At 42.0% G+C, this 16,920-nt stretch overlaps 1 protein-coding gene across 3 annotated transcripts in view; it reads right to left on the reverse strand.

Annotated features, from left to right (window-relative positions):
- Positions 1-16,795, reverse strand: part of SLC17A5 (solute carrier family 17 member 5) — a 57,000-nt gene extending 40,205 nt beyond the window's left edge. For 2 of the 3 annotated variants that reach the window (XM_062186363.1, XM_062186361.1), the window contains exons 1-3: positions 16,612-16,795; positions 4,890-5,086; positions 2,988-3,221 (exon numbers count right to left, since the gene is read on the reverse strand). In XM_062186363.1, the coding sequence (XP_062042347.1) occupies positions 2,988-3,221; positions 4,890-5,086; positions 16,612-16,705 (525 nt within the window). In that variant the 5' untranslated portion in view covers positions 16,706-16,795. Of the gene's footprint in view, positions 1-2,987; positions 3,222-4,889; positions 5,087-8,392; positions 8,513-16,611 lie in introns of those variants that run through there. The other variant, XM_062186362.1, reaches the window with a different exon arrangement.
- Between the last annotated feature and the right edge of the window lie 125 nt (positions 16,796-16,920).

The raw sequence follows: 16,920 nt of genomic DNA on the forward strand, positions 1-16,920 counted from the left end.
AAAACTCGAGACACTGTTTAGAAATGCCTGCAGAGTACAAAACCCCAGGGACAAGGTATATTTGTGGTGACTCAGTTGGTAGGGATGAAAGATATGGATCTAACCTCAGTTCTCTGGATGAGGCAATGTGATGCAGATTGAAGAATGGACAAAAATGAGAGAACCTAAGGATAAATACAACTGAGATTCTACTTAGAAATAAAATGGTCCCTTGAAATGGCAGTGGTAATATAAGAGGTGCACTATAATGTTAAATTTGTGGCATAAACAGGAGAGTAAAATGTTCAGCAAGGAGATTCAATACCTTGATCAGAGAAAATACACTACAATTAAGTATACTTTACTTAGATAAGCAGAAGAGAAACCTGGTAATGGGGGGGGTAATTTTTATTTTGTAACATGAAGAGTTTATTTAATAGAGTTCTATTGATAAGCACTAAATAAGAATATTCAGATGAATGATAAAACTTGACGTTCAAATAGCACTTGGCAATTTCTAATGTAGTCCGGCTAACCTCATCACACCTGAGTGTTGTAGCCATCCTGTGACTGAGGATGGGTCACGTATTTTAGAACTGACCTCCAGAGGCTAGGACTCACCACAGTTTCACTCTTAGACAGAGTGGAGCTATTATTGTCTAACCTCTGGTTTTCTGACTGCAGTCTAGTATTCTCTCCAACATAGTAGGATACATCTTCACGCTATATACCAAACAATGAGGCCACTATCCTGCTTGAGTTAAAAGACTCAAGGAGAACAAATTAAAATATGCCAGGGTTTCACAGGGAGAAGTTCAGAATTAAAAGGAAAAGAGATCAATATTTAAAGATGGAAGTACACATGATGAAATGCAAACAAGAAGTGAAAAAGTAAACAAAGATAAAAAATTTTAAAAAAATTTTAATGATAACACCTTAGGAGGAGAAAAAAAGATAATTCTAAGAATAGCAGGAATAATTCTAAAAACATAGAACTAAATTGAGGTAGTTCTATAAGATCATAATTTTGTTTGTAAGTTAGAACACTATAAAAAATAAAAGTACAAATGATACAGAAGCAGCTCCACAAATAACAACGCATTTAAAAGTGAAACAGGAGGCCCGTATTTGGTGTAGTGGTTCAGACACCACATGGGATACCTGCATGCCATATGAGAGTGCCTGGGTTTGCGTCCTGGTTCCAGTCCTGATTCCAGCTTCCAGCTTCCAGCTAATATGCACGCTGGGAGGTAGTGGTGATGGCTCAAGTGGCTGAGTTCCCGTCATCCACAAAGGGAGACCCAGACAGCTTTCTCAGCTCTTGGCTTTTGCTTGGCCAGCTTTGGCAGGTTACGGATATGTGGGCAGTGAATCAGCGGTGGATGGGAGATTCTCTCTCTCTCTTTCTCTGTCCCTCTCTGCCTCTCCCTTTGTGTCTCTCTGCTTTCATATAAATAAAAATAAATAAATTTTAAAAAGTGAAACAGCAATTCAAGGGTCTATTTTGTAAAATGTGTTTTAGATCTGGGCATCAATGATAGAGCAGAGACAATCTTGGCAAAAGTACAAGAGGTTAGGATAGCAAATCTTAACCATTTTTGTAGTTGTTTATTTTCTTATCTCTTACAGTTTGATCCATGGTGTTTCCCCCTGGAAAATGTTTTCTCTAGTCTTTGAATAAAGTTTTCGATGTTTAAAAAAGACTTTTTAATTTATTTGGAAGTCAGAGTTATACAGAGAGGGAGAGAAGAGAGAGAGTGACAGAGAGACAGAGAATCTTTCATCCTTTGGTTCACTTCCCAGATGGCCACAACAGCTGGGCTGCGCCAGGCTGAACCCAGGAGCTAGGAGCTTCTTCCAGATCTCCCATGTGGGTGCAGGGGCCCAAACACTTGGGCCATCTTCTGCTGCTTATCCCAGACCATTTGCAGGGAGCTCGATTAGCAGTGGAGCAGCTGGGACTTGAAGTAGCGCCCCCATGGGATGTGGGTATTGCAGGCCTCAGCTTAACCAACTAGGTCATGGTGCCAACCCCAAGTTTCCAATTTTCAGGTGCTTTCCCTGGAGACCTCATATACTACTCAGGTTCTTTTCTAGTTAACTGGTTCTCTATTTTCTTTTCTTTTATTATTTATTATTTTTATTTTTTTGACAGGCAGAGTTAGACAGTGAGAGACAGAAAGACAGAGAGAAAGGTCTTCCTTTTCTGTTGGTTCACCCCACAAGTGGCCACTATGGCGATCCGAAGCCAGGAGCCAGGTGCTTCCTCCTGGTAGGTGCCATAACATCATCTGTTGTTATGCTGTGGTTCATAACAAAGAATTATATATTTTTTTGTTTGTTTGTTTTTGACAGGCAGAGTTAGACAGTGAGAGAGAGAGAGAGAGAGAGAGAAAGGTCTTCCTTCTATTGGTTCACCCTCCAAATGGCTGCTACGGCTGGCACACTGTGCCGATCCGAAGCCAGGAGCCAGGTGCTTCCTCCTGGTCTCCCATGCGGGTGCAGGCACCCAAGTACTTGGGCTATCCTCCACTGCACTCCCGGGCCATAGTAGAGAGCTGGACTGGAAGAGGAGCAACCGGGACAGAATCCGGCGCCCTGACTGGGACTAGAACCAGGGGTGCCGGCGCTGCAGGTGGAGGATTAGCCTAGTTAGCCGTGGCGCTGGCCCAAAGAATGATATCTTTAAGAAGAAAATAAAGTGACACAGGGTAAGAAGTAAAATAAGAGAAAACAATTGGCTCTCAGTTCTTTTCTGAGATGCCCACCAAGTCTAACGTGTGTATTTCTTTTCATTTATTTCAAAATTCACTTAGAAAGAAAAATAAGGAGAAAAAAATTATCTCCAACATAAAGAAATGGTAAGTAATAAATATGTCAATTACCCTGGTCTGATCATTACACATTGTATACATATTTTACTGAAATACCACACTGAACCCATACATATGTACTACCACTATATGTCAATTAAAATGTATATTTATACATGTATTTTAAAAAATTACCTCTCCCAGTCCTTCCAGTGCTCTGAGCACAATGAGAGCTCCAACTCCTAAATCTGCAGCAAGGGGCGTGAACAGGGTGAAGACAGCGGTGCCAAGGATTCCCAGTCCTAGCAGCAGTTTCCCTCCGACTCTGCTGGCCAGGTAGCCCCCGGGAATCTGTGTGACAATGTAGCCATAAAAAAAGGACCCGAGGATCCAGCCTTGAGTTTCTGCATCCCACTGGTACTTTTTACCCTATAAAAATAGGAGGCAAAAAACAATCCTTTAAGACCTTCACTAAACAGCTTCTGTCTCCTTCTGGCATGCAAGTACCTATAAATGAAACTCTGAACAACTGTATTGGACTATGCCATCTTTCTAGGAGGTGGGTAGGTCATCAAAATACAGACAAGTCGCTTCTACAAGTGGATGGAAAAGGACTGAAAGTCATAAATTTTGAAAGCGCTTGAAATTTTATGAACTAGACTCTAGGATGAGCTGTGGAGGCTTTGTATTAACTCCAACCAAGAAGCTGCGAGAAACAGCGGTAAGCCTAATCCAGAAACCTGTTAAACAAGATACTGTAGTGCTTGAGCCAACCTTTGGAGTCAGGCATGGGTTTGAGCCCAGCTCTATTAGTTACTGGATGTGTGACCTGGGAAGATTAAATACATAAAAAAAGTCCCGGTACACAGTAAGTGTTCACTTAATGTTGGATGTCAGAATGCACAAATATAGGTAGTTAATATCTCCCCTTTTCAGACCAAGTAATTGAACATGCACATGAAATAATATGAGTAAGAATTTAAAACAAGCTATAAACTCCCTGTTTTTCAATTAACAGCAGCAGTAGTAAAGAACTAATGTTGACTTAGTGACGAATGTGAATATCTGACATCTTTAATGTATGTAGCTGTATAAAAGAGCCACTGTGTTGGCATTTTTTTTCCAATGCCCATAAAGGCAGATCAAGATAAGTGGCTAGGTCAACAAACACACTTAACAAAGGGGACAATACTAGGCAAACCCATAATTATCCCTGTGTGGGAGACCAATCTGCAGCTTATATGTGGAATTCCAGATTTCCTGAATGACCAGTACTGTCCCTGCAGCTCACAAGTTGAAGTGGAGAAAGCAGATGATGTACACCCAAACATGTCACTCAGCAACATTATTAAAGTCAAATATAAATTTTTGTTGTCATTATTTTGTATGGATGTTTGTTTGGGGAGCCACCCTCTCTCCTAATTAAATACTCATGTTTGTATACCACAGAGGAGACTCACCAAAGTGCCATCTGGCTCCTCTGGGAGCACAGGAAATGGACAAAAACACACTCACTAGTCTTTTCTCCCTGTAGTGTCTCCTTGTATGACAAGAAGAGTAAATATTTCAAGTGTATAAAACTCAATTCAAATTATGAACGCACACTTTATCAGCTCCACAATAACACAAGGGAAACTAAATGATTTAAGCTTAAGTTGGATCTGTATAGATTTCGGAAAAGAATTTCCTTAGAGATTGACCAGTTCTTATTTTTCATCCTTTAGCTGAGACCACCTATACTTTCCTGTAATAGTAACTCTGTGTGTGACACAGCTCTTACAAGTCCTATTGAAACTATTTAGCAACATTTAAAACAATCCAATTTTCTGATAATGCCAAACAAGATTTCACAAATCCTCTTCAAGGATGGTAAACTAGTGAGAAAATTGAAGAATTGCTGTTGGAACCAACCATGGTGTATTCTAGCACAGCAGCAGTAGTTATAGTTGTAAGTTTTTGTTCAACCAGTTGACAAACATAAAAAGAAACTGATTGGAAGTACACATAAAGCAGTGTTTGCGGCGTTCGTAGGATGAAGAAAGACCATCTAGGATTCTAAGACCTGAAAGTATTTTAAGGTTAAAAAATACCACCTACCGTTTGGCTATGAGGGACCTTTACGGGGGCGGAATGCTCTGCACACTCCTTGGAAGTTCTATTATCTGCCAGGGTTGTATTTGAATCTACCATATCCACTAATGCGACACTCAAATTCACACGTAATGCATAGAGAACGAAGAAACCAAAAAAGGCCAAAATTGCTAAATTGTAACGAGCAGAGCAGCACACTGGAGCTGAAATAAAGATTGGAGGAAAACCTTAATTAAAAGGATACATTAGATGACACTGTCTAAATCATGAAAAAGGTTAGTCTTTAAGAGGTACACAAATGAATAATCATGAATAATCTAACATTCTTAGATTAAACATATCTAAAAATATTTATCAAAGAGAATTGGCTCCCAGAGCAACTGTAATTTTGGTAAAAATCAGTCACATGAAAGCTGAACTGTAACCAGTTCATTAAAACAGAGATAAAATGCCTTTATCAATTTTGCTCAAAAAAAAAAAAATCTCCATTCTGGAGTCAAAATGTACCCTTAAACCCAGTCAGTTGGTATGGGGATTTTAATGGCATCACTATTTCTAAAAAAAAACCCACCTAAAACATGGTGATTAAGTCCTTGAGTATTTTCAAGGGCACAGCATACGTATGGGTTGGAAGCCAGCTCGTCGTAAAGGTGGCATGGCAAAAACAATTCATTGTGAGATGAGGGCTTGAAAGCCCTCTGGACAGATTTCTTACCTTGAAGAGTATCCTCAGAGGCTGGGTTTAAATCAGAAGCCATGATTAATACCTAAAGGCTCTTCTAAACTAAACGCACTAAAGAATCCAGACGCACACTTGTAGAATCTATGACCGTTGCAGCATCTGTGACAGTTATTCAGTTGTTATCATGCTTAAAGAGCCCACAGTCAAAGAGAAATAAGTGAAGGTAGCACAATGATAAGAAAAACATAAGGGGGATGGCTGAATAGGCTGGAGGAACCAATGAAAGAAGGATTATGTGAGAGGAGGAGTCTGAGCCATTTTAAAATTTTAATTGTAGGCCTAAGCTCATATCTTTTTTTTTTGTTTTATTGAGTTGCACAATTGAAGACACATGGGAATTTAGAAAGCCAGCTAATTAGATGGCCTAACTCAGGGCCGTCTACCTTTAAGTTTGGCAAACATTTAGTGATAAATACCTATTAAAAGACAGGTACATCTATTTCCTTAGGCAATGATAAGTTAAAACCAAATATGTATATATGAAAACATGTTATTTGGCAATGACACATTAATACTACATTAGATGCATGTGTTTCCTCCTACACAGGAATCCTGTTGTTTTCATTGACCTGATCTCCAACAAAAATACATTTTTCGGAGCACAGATGTCTTGGTACTGATTCAGATGGGTTGACCCAGACTAAACCACTAATGAATATGGCACAACTATACTTAGGCACACATCAATATACCAGGATCCAATTCACTTTTCTATTCTTTCTCTATGCAAGATTTGCGACTTTTAACAGATCATTTGTCAACTGGCATTCCTGAATCCTATTTTCAGGGGTATGACTATTGGAATTATGGCACACCACCATAGTTAGATTCAGTTCTGTGAGAACTGCATTTCCAAGACTCCAAGGACACTACCTGTGTGACCTGAACTTAGACACTTTTGCTCTTTCTGTTCCAGCCAAATGGCCATCTAATCAGTTAAGGACAGTTTGGCTTCTGTAAGGCATGTTCTGTAGGAGAAAACATTTTTCATCATCATTCTCTCATGCAATATTTGTAGTGTGGGCTGAGGAATTGTAATCTTGCCAACTCTGGGCGACTAAAATGTATTACTTTGAAAATTTTGATGCAAAAAGTTCAGATTCATGTATCATGTCTGCACTGGCCAGGCACTATTTAAAATGTTCATTATCTACTCCAGCAAAGAAATGACAGGATATGATTTATGGTTTAAAGAGCTTATACAAGTGCTGCATGAAGGCTGCTAAGGCAAGTGTGATGAGGTGTGGGGGAAGTAGATTCAGAGAGACCATTTAAGGTTGCTGTTGTAGTTTTCCAGGTGTAAGGTGAAGGTGTTTTAAACTAGGCACAAAGCAGGAGGCAATGGAGAGAAATGGGCAGATCTGACATAAGTTAAAAGGTAGAATTACCAGGGTTTGCCTAAGTGTTAGAGGTTGGAGTGAGAGGGAGGGCTATCAGTAATTTCCTTACCCTAAGCAACTTTATTTTATGTTATTTTGACTTGCTACATTATTTTTTTTTCTCCATTCTATCCTCATTTGCAGTTGTCTGCTTTTACTGTATGCTACTAGTTTCCCCTCAGGTGATACTTTGGATTATGATATATCTTTTTTTTTTTTTTAATATTTATTTGAAAGGCAGAGTGAGAGAGAGAGAGAGAGAGAGAGAGGTATCTTCCATCTGCATGTTCACTTTCCAAATGGCTGCAATGACACAATGACTGGAGCTGGGTGGATCTGAAGCCAGGAACTTCTGGGTCACCCACATGGGTGCAGGGGCCTAAGCACTTGGGCCATCCTCTGTTGCCCTCCCAGGCCATTAGCAGGGAGCTAGATCAGAAGTGGAACAGCAGGACACAAACAGGTACCCATATGGGATGCTGGTATTAAAGGAGCTGGCTTTACCTGCTATGCTACAATGTGAGTGCCAAGTAAAATGATTTCAAATTACTAGTGATATTACTTGAAAATCTTACCTACAAGTAATGGACCAGGCGATTTTAACTTTTGGGGATACAATCAATAGTCAGTAAATAAAAAGCACAGATACCATATGATACATATATGGCTGATATTTTAAAAAATATTAAAAATAAATGGCTATTAGTTTTATAAAAATGGTTGCTGGTTAGGAGGTGGTGTTGTGGCACAGTGGGTTAAGCCACTGCCTGCCACCCTGGCATCCCATATCAGGACCAGTTCCAGTCCTGGCTGCTCTGATCCTGATTCAGCTCCCTGTTAATGTATCTGAGAAAGCAGTGGAATATGGCCCTAGTACTTGGGTCCCTGCCACCCATGTGGGAGGCCCAGGTGGAGCTCTAGTCTCCCAGCTTCCGCCTGGCCCAGCCTGAGCTGTTGCAGCCATTTAGGGAGTGAAGCAGCAGGAGGAAAATCTCACTCTTTCTGTCACTCTGCCTTTCAAATAAATAAATAAATAAATAAATAAATATTAGAATAAAAGAGATGTTTTTTGGTTACAGATATATTCAGACAGGAAAGCTACATTTCAGGAAAGTAGGGTGGTAGAGCAAAATGTGCCCATAAATTTGGGTACGTCTTGAAATTGATCCAACAAAAGCAAGCTTGCATGACAAAGAGAAAGAACATCCACTGAGCATCCACCACGCTGAAATTGAGTTCAAAGCAAAATCATGCCAGCATAACGAACAGAGCACCCATCAAAACAAACATCAGCTTCTGACATGTGGCTCACACTTAGGAAGGTGGAGTGGGTGCAGCTGAAGTGGGTGTACCTGAAAGAACACAGGCTAATTTAGGGTGAACCAGACCTGTGAATGCATCTCAGTTCTCATTTTCACTGGCTGTGGTCTCTGTAGGAGTTCCTTAATAGTTTCCATCCTTGGGTTTCTCAGCTCCAAAATAAGGAAACTACCAACCACCTCAGTGAGCTGTGTGGGAATTAAACAAAATAACCATAGGCACACAGTAATAATGATTTCCTTTTTTTTTTTTTTTTTTTTTTTACCCTGGAGGAAGTTATGCCAAAAGAGAAAATACTGTGTACATACAGATGGCAGGGGGCAGATGAGGTATGTGAATATGCTTGCAGGTGGGGCCTGGTCAAGGAAATCCTTAGGAGAAAGCGTATTTGATGAGTCTTCACAGTGAACAGGAAGTCACCAGGCCAGTGAGAGGTGGGAGAGCAATGGGAACAAAGGCAGCAGCATGTACAGAGGGAGGGACATGGGAAAGGCAGGTGCAGGGAGAGGAAATCCCAAGTGATCCGAGGTGGGTGAACTACACGGACTATGTGCAATGACAATTCTAAGAACTAAGACAATTGAGTGGGATGGCAGGTACTGAGTTTAAAAACACAAAATAATAATGTTTATTGAGTACTTACTCTATGCTTGGTACCAGTCTAAGCGTTTTGCCTGTATTAGGGTTATAATTACTACCTGGTTGGTGGATGTAAAATACTCAGAACACTGCTTACTACACAGTAAGCCTTCAGTAGCTATGAACTGTTGTTGTATTGTGGCTTTTTCTGGATATTAGGAATTGAGGTTGTTAGGAACTGAGGTTATTTCTCATCTGTGAGACATCAGGATTTGTGTGACACGTGGTTTCCAGGAAAGGATACAGGATTGCGGGTGGATACCCACATGGAATGGGTGGGAGCGCCGTGCCCTGGAGTCTAACTTCAAGCACTGCATGTCTGTGGGTGCTGAGAAAGCAGGGGGTGATGAGATGGAGGTAATGACAAAGACAAGGGCAGATGACTTCAGACTCCTGGGAAGAAAAGGAAGTGTCGGGCTTTGATTCTGACCCAAGATGACAGTTCTATCCTGTTCACTGCTGTGTCTGCAGTGCCTAGAGCAGGGCCTGGAGAACTGGGATATACTTTTGTGGCTTCAATGTACAGAGGTGTCTCCTGACAGAAGCTCACAATCCCACCTATGAAGTCCTCTTGACAGCAGATCAGACAGAATCAGCTGGTCAGACCTCGAGACCTACCAATTACAAATCTACAGGGAACCGAAGAAAATATGCTATGTATATGACAACACAGGAAGATAAATTATAAGAAAAAAGAGTGTGGGGAGGGAACTACAGATTAAAAGAGACTTGAGAAACATTTTGATTATTTGGAAGACATTATTGAGATCCTGATAGGAACAAAGCATAGAAAATTATGATATAATTAGGGAAATATGAACATTTCTTGGGTATTCAATAAGAATTACTTTTATTTCTTATGGTAATAGTACTAGGGTTATTTTTAAAAAGTGTCCTGGTTGAGGCCAGCGTTCTGGCATAGTAGATAAAGCCACCACCTGCAATGCTGGCATCCCATATGGGCACCAGTTCAAGTTCTAGCTGTTCCTCTTCCAATCCACTTCCTTGTTTATGTACCTGGGAAAGCAGTGGAAGAATGGCCCAAGTGCTTACACTTCTGCACTCACATGGGATACAGGAAAGAAGCTCCTAGCTCCTCGCTTTCAGCCTGGCTCAGCCCCAGCAGTTAATGCCATTTGGGGAGTGAGTCAGAGAGAGTGAACCTTTCTCTCTGTCTATCTCTGCAACTCTGCCTTTTAAATAAATAAAACTCCCTAGCCAAGTGCTTGGGTTTGACTCCTGGCTCCATTTCTGATTCCAGCTTCCTGCTAATGTATACCCTGGGAGGCAGCAGATATTGGCTCAAGTACTTGTGTCTCTGCCACTCATGTGGCAGACCCAGAGTTCCAGGTGTCCTCGTTTCAGCCTGCCCCACCCTTGGCTATGGGGTGCAAACCAGCAGATGAGCGATGTCTGTCTGTTTCTGTCTCTCTGCCTTTCAAATAAAGAAAACAACATTTTAAAAAAGCATCCTTATCTTTTAGAGATACATACTAAAATATTTATGTATGAAATAACAATGGTATCTATAATTTGCTTCAAAATAATAATATATGAGCATAAGAATAAATGAAACAAGACTGGCCAAGCAGTAACTGTTTTACTGTTTAACATGGTTACATATGAGTTTACTATATCCTTTTATTTCTGTATATGTGTGAACTTTCCTATTAAAAAAAATCAAGGTCCAGATGAAGTCAGAGAGAGTGAAAGTAGGGTAGTTACACAAGCAAGTAGGAAGGATGCCTAGCTGTGGTTAAAGCAGTTGTGGGAGATGACATGGTACAAGGATGATCAAAGAAGGAAGGAAATCGTTAGACATGTAGGAGTCTGGAGAACTGAGGGAACAGTGTTGGATAAGTCACCATGGGTAATGGTAGCAGCTGGAGGGGAGAAGACAAAGGTGAATCAAGTGTCAAAGCCTGTGATGAATGGAGCAAAAGGTGAAGTGGGTGGTTGAGGGTAGTGGAAAGGGGGCCTGGCCTAACAGGAGTCATCAACCTGATCAGTTAGTGTGACACATGAAAAACAAGCAGTCATCCCTTGAGAGAGCAGTGGGGAGTGACAGTGGTATACCTAGCACACAGAGTTCTGATGAGCAAGGAAGTGCAGGCAGCAAGGCAAGGCTGGTGAAAATCTGAGGATGTCTGTGCATTCACTTGTCGTGGAAGGGAGTGGCAGTGGGGAGGGATGGGCCTGGGCCAGTCATCTCAGAATCCTGGAGTAGCGGATTGTTTCCAGGACCCTTAGTAGAAACACTCATGTCTTTTATGTAAAAATGGCTTCGTATTTGCATACAACTTGCACATATTCTTCTGTATACTCTAAATCATCTCTAGGTGACTTAAAATACTGAATACAATTAGAGTGCTACATAAATAGCTGTCAATGAATAGGGAATAATGGCAAGAAGAGTCTGTACACATTCATTACAGATGCAATCGTCAATCAGCTTAGGCCTAACTACATAGTACAAGTCAGCAACAATACACATTTTTTTCTGGATATTTTCAATCTGTAGATGCTGAGAGGGCCACAGGTACAGAGTGATGAGGGGCTGAAGACAAGGCCTATAATCTATGTCTACATGTATGCTCAATACAAAGATGACAATCTTCTGTACAGCAGGGTGTCTACTGGAGCAAGAAGCTTCAGGGCTTCCAGGACATTTCTGTATGTATATAGACAGAATATAGATTGGAGTTTGAGTGCCTAGTTGCCAATCTCAGCTCCACTAACTAGCTATGTGAGCTTCAGCATGTTACCTAACTTCTCTGTGCTTTTTTTCTTTGTAAATCAGGAAAATAATATATCTGATTATGGGATTATTGTTATGATTAAGTGAGCTAATAGGAAGTGCTTAGAAGAGTTTTGCACAGAGTTAGCATAAGCTGCTGTTAATATCAGGAGCAGTGAGACCATTTGGTGTTTGCATTCCTCAGCTGATTTCTCCTAGCATGAATAACATTGCTACAAGGTATTTTAAATCAGTACAAATGATCAATCAATAATCAAAACAAGGGATAGCTCATTTCATACAAAAGCAAACCTTCAGTTGGTCAAACGTGCTATGAATGAAGAACTGTTTTATGTGTGAGAGGGAAAGCTTTTCTCCTCCTTGCTTAATTTCCTCTTTCCCTCCTTTCTAAATCAGGCAGAAAAACTTACAGATGTCCTGTTGTTTCTCATGGAGCCGCCCTTCTATCATTCTAGTGGGCATCTTTGAATTCTGTGGGGTTCAGTGGAAGCAAATACTTAGGAAGAAAATCATAGGCCTGTTACTGAGAATCTTGTTATATCAAACTCAGAAGTATTATTATTATTATTATTATTTTTTTGCTAGGCAGAGTTAGACAGTGAGAGAGAGAGAGACAGAGAAAGGTCTTCCTTCCGTTGGTTCACTCCCCTAATGGCCGCTATGGCCGGCGCTGCGCTGATCCCAAGCGAGGAGCCGGGTACTTCCTCCTGGTCTCCCATGCGGGTGCAGGGCCCAAGTACCTGGGCCATCCTGCACTGCTCTCCCGGGCCACAGCAGAGAGCTGGACTGGAAGAGGAACAACCGGGACAGAATCCGGCGCCCCGACAGGGACTGGAACCTGCGGTGCTGGCGCCGCAGGCGGAGGATTGGCCAAGTGAGCCGCGGTGCCGGTCAGAAGTATTAATTTTTAAAACTTTTATTTATTTGAGAAGCAGAGAGTCAGACATTTTCCATCTGCTGGTTCACTCCCTACATGTCTGGCTAGGCTAAGTAGAAGACAGGAGCCCTAAGCCTAATCCAGGCCTCCCTTCTGAGTGGCAGAAACTCAACTATCTGGGCCCTCACTGCTGCCTCCCATGGTGTACATTAGCAGGGAGCTGGAATTGGAAGTGGACCTGGGACTCAAATCCAGGCATTCAGACACGTGATACTGCTGTCCCAAGCTGCATCTTAAAGCCCTGTACCAACAATCTGCCCCAGAGATAATTTTTAACACTGAAGACACAGCCCAGTTTTACCTCTCACAATAAAGAAACTTTATCATTTAAAACCATATCTATTCCCTTACTCATGCTGGGGTAGGAAACTTCCAAATTTGGGAAGGATCAAGTAAAAATGATAAGGTATTTTGCAAATAGGGATTTACTGACTATAACCAAATGTGGCAGAGTTGTGTGCTGAGGAAGAAGGATGGGACTAATGACCAGGCCTCTGAGGCTGGTCCTTAATTCCCACTACTATGTGCGGCCGTCTGCACCTCACGCCCTCTAGCCCTCAGCTGCCTGCACATACAAGTAAATGTCGCTCCACCAGGAGCCTTTTTACCGTCATAAAATTTTATGACTATGACATCTTTGTCAACACTTCTCTATATATATACCTATATACATAGGTATAGATAAGGTGCAGCTAATTTCATACCGGTTTGTTCCAGAAACAAAAATAAAAGCTAAACAGAATATATCTAAACCTATGGAAAGGAAAGCTGGACTACTAAACATTGGCTCCTTCTGGTACCAAAACTTTTTCAAAAAGTCATTCTGGATAGAAAATTTTTCTTTATTAAATACACATACACACTTTCTTACATGTGCCAACTGAATATATAAAACATTTATATTTAATATCTCAAAACATTTCTAAGGGTTATTCTGTTTCCCCTATTAGATCATACATGGTAGATACCATTGCTAAAGTCGGGAGAGGGGACACCACTGGGAGGCACGCAGGTCCTCCTGGCAGCTTCTAGAAGGTTGTTAAACCATCTTTCTCTTCCCTCCTCTTTTCCTTAGTGCTCTGCTCTTCTCCTGCTCACAATATCCCAGGCATATGACTGAACATGAAATATTACTGATTAATACAATATCCTGGAACTGCACACTCCTCTTCAGTAACACATCCATCATACTTAAAAAGGAAATCTCATGTGTTGCTGCTATTTTTACCTCATTTGCTCTTCAGTGTCTATGTAAAGAGTGAAAATAAGGGGGTGAGCATTTAGCATAGCAGTTAGGATGTCAGTTAAGATACTAGTTAAAATGCTAGTTAAGTAAAATGCTAGTAAGACACCTGTGACCCATATCACACTACCTGGGTTGGATTCCTGGCTCCAGTTCTTGACTCTGTATCTTCCTGCTAATGTGGATGCTGGGTGATGGTTCAAGTAATTGGGTTTCTGTACCCTCATGGTAGACCTGGATTGTATTATTAGCTGTTAGTTTTGGCTAGGGCATCTAGGGGAATGAATCAGCAGATGGAGCTCTTTGCTGTCCCTCTGCCTCTCAAATCAAAAACAAAAAAAAAAAAAAAAAAAAAGAAAAAGAAAAAAGAAAAGAGTAAAAATAAGAAGGGAAGTGACTATAATGAGGGAGGGCAGCCTCGCCAGGAACAGCAGGACTAAGACCATTAGATCTATATACTTAAGCCATCAATCAAGCAGGAACTCTTTTAAAAGTAATGCTATGGGGGGCCGGCGCCATGGCTCACTTGGTTGATCCTCTGCCTGCGGCACCGGCATCCCATGTGGGCTCTGGGTTCTGGTCCCAGTTGCTCCTCTTCCAGTCCAGCTCTCTGCTGTGGCCCAGGAGGGCAGTAGAGGATGGCCCAAGTGCTTGGGTGCCTGCACCTGCATGGGAGACCAGGGAGAAGCACCTGGCTCCTGGCTTCGCATTAGCATAGCACCGGCCGTGGCGGCCATTTGGGAGGTGGGCCAATGGAGGGAAGACCTTTCTCTCTCTCTCTCTCTCACTGTCTATAACTCTACCTGTTAAAATAAATAAAGAAAGAAAAAGTACTGCTATGAGCTATTTACAAATATTATCATCTTTATTGAAATATAATTTACATGACAAATGTATACATTTGTCCATTGCACTCATGATCAAGATGTAGAACTTTTCTATTACTCCTATCACTCCCCGCCTCTACAAATACCCCAGTGCTTCTGCAGTCAACTTCCTGCTGCCCATAGTTTCTAGGCAATTACTGACCTGCTTTCTGTTATTGTATACTAGCTTTTCTTGTCTTGGAACTTCATATTAACAGAAATATACACTAATATGGAGGATTCTTGTATGTGTATCAATAGTTTGCTCCTTTTTATTACTGAGTAGTATTCCATTGTATGGATAGGCCACAATTTGTCTATCTATTCATCAACTGATCTAGTTGTTTCCAGGATTTGACTTGTATAAATAAAACATCTATAAATGTTGTGTGGCCGTATAGTATGTTTAATTTTAAAAGGAATTACCCAATAGTTTTCCAAAGTGGTTGTACCATTTTATACTGTTATCAACAATGTACAAAGTTATTCCATATCTCTGTCAGCATTTGATATTCTCAGCTTTTTAAGTTGTAGTCATTCTAATGGCTGTATGAGTAGAATGACTTATAATGGTTTTAATCTGCATCTTTGTGTGAATGTTTAAACATCTGAGCTAAATTTTGATTACATATAAATTTATTCTCCCAACAGCAACAGAAGAGTTCTGTAGAGATTATATTATGACATTTGTTTTGGTATTCCTATAGTAGTTGATTTTACTGAGGAAGATTATAGAGTTCTAATACTATGTAAAAGCCACAGAAAAAAAGGTTAGCTTATGGTACTAAGTCCATACTCTGGGTAAAACATCACTTCTGTATAGTATTTAGCTTTGATTAAAATAATCTCTCAGATGCCTGATGAAGCTATATCGTTGCCACCTTTACTGGAAAGGTTAGAAACAAAAAGACAACACAGAAAAATACATAAAAAGGTAAATTTCCAATTCAACTCTTTCTCACACACATATCTTTGAAACTACTGAATGCACGCTAACTGAACTGCACTTAAGGTTTTCATTACTTTTAAAGAAGCTATGTTAGAAAAGTGTCAAAGAGCAACATATTTTCATTTCTCCAGATTCAGGGAAGATGCTTTGTAAAGTAATTCCTTTTCTATTTGTTGCAAGATCTTTGGCAAATTACCTTAGAGCTCCCTACATAACATATCTTGTGGAAAAATCAGAATGTTTCTTAACTTAAACTGTGGACTACTAGGTGGAAAAAAATGAAACGTCTGCAGCATTTTTTGCCTCTCTGCACAATGTCAAGATATTCGCTGGGTTATGCAATAAATGCCCTCTGCATACTCACAAATGTTAGCCACCGTCTTTTTTGGTCTCTCCTCCACGCCCAGATCACATGCTGGCTGATATCCCTCTGTGGAAACCTGGCTGTGATAGGAAAGGAGAGCCAGCGGCTCTCCCTGGTCCTTGGTCCACTGATTTGCAGGAATCCCCCCCAGGTCGCTCCTACTCAAACCCGGGGTCCTCCGCTCAGCCCTTTGCCCATTAATTTGAAGGCTCTCCTCCAGGTGGTTCTCCCACCGAGTCCCCATCACTGCACTACTGAAAACTAGGAATTAACGGCCTGTGGCACACAGCCGCTCTCTGCCCCGCCCCGCAGGGCTGCACCTGCCAAGGCACCTGCAGAGGCTACTCCCGAGCCCCCGGCCCAGCCTCGTCGTCTCCGCTTCGTAGTCCCCGCCCACCCAATGAGGCCCCTCCTCGAGGCCCCTCGGGCTGGGGCAGACCCGGCACGATGGCCCAGGGTGTGGATCCTCTTGGCCACACCCTCCCCGGGACCGCCGCCCGTCCGAAGACCCTCAGCAGCCCCACAGCTCACCGGCTTCGGCCTGCCGGGGGCCCTGCAGAAGCGGGGTGCTGTCCGTGCTCTCCTCGCCGTCGTTCAGCGTTTGGGCCCGAAGCGGGGCCCTCATGACGGCTCTGCTGAGTCAATATGCTCGCTAGCCAGCTAAGAGGAACGCTCGGGTCCCTCAGCCGAAGCCCCCGGGCCTCACAGGCGGAGCGGGGCGGGACGAGCGCTGGTACCGCCTCCCGGCTGGCTTAGGTCATCGTGGCCCCGCCCAGAGGCGGCCACGCCGACTCCGCCCGCGCCGCCGCCATCTTAGGTTCGGGCAACTCCGGGGTGCGT

Source organism: Lepus europaeus, chromosome 3, assembly GCF_033115175.1.
Source record: "Lepus europaeus isolate LE1 chromosome 3, mLepTim1.pri, whole genome shotgun sequence".
Lineage (NCBI taxonomy): Eukaryota > Metazoa > Chordata > Mammalia > Lagomorpha > Leporidae > Lepus > Lepus europaeus.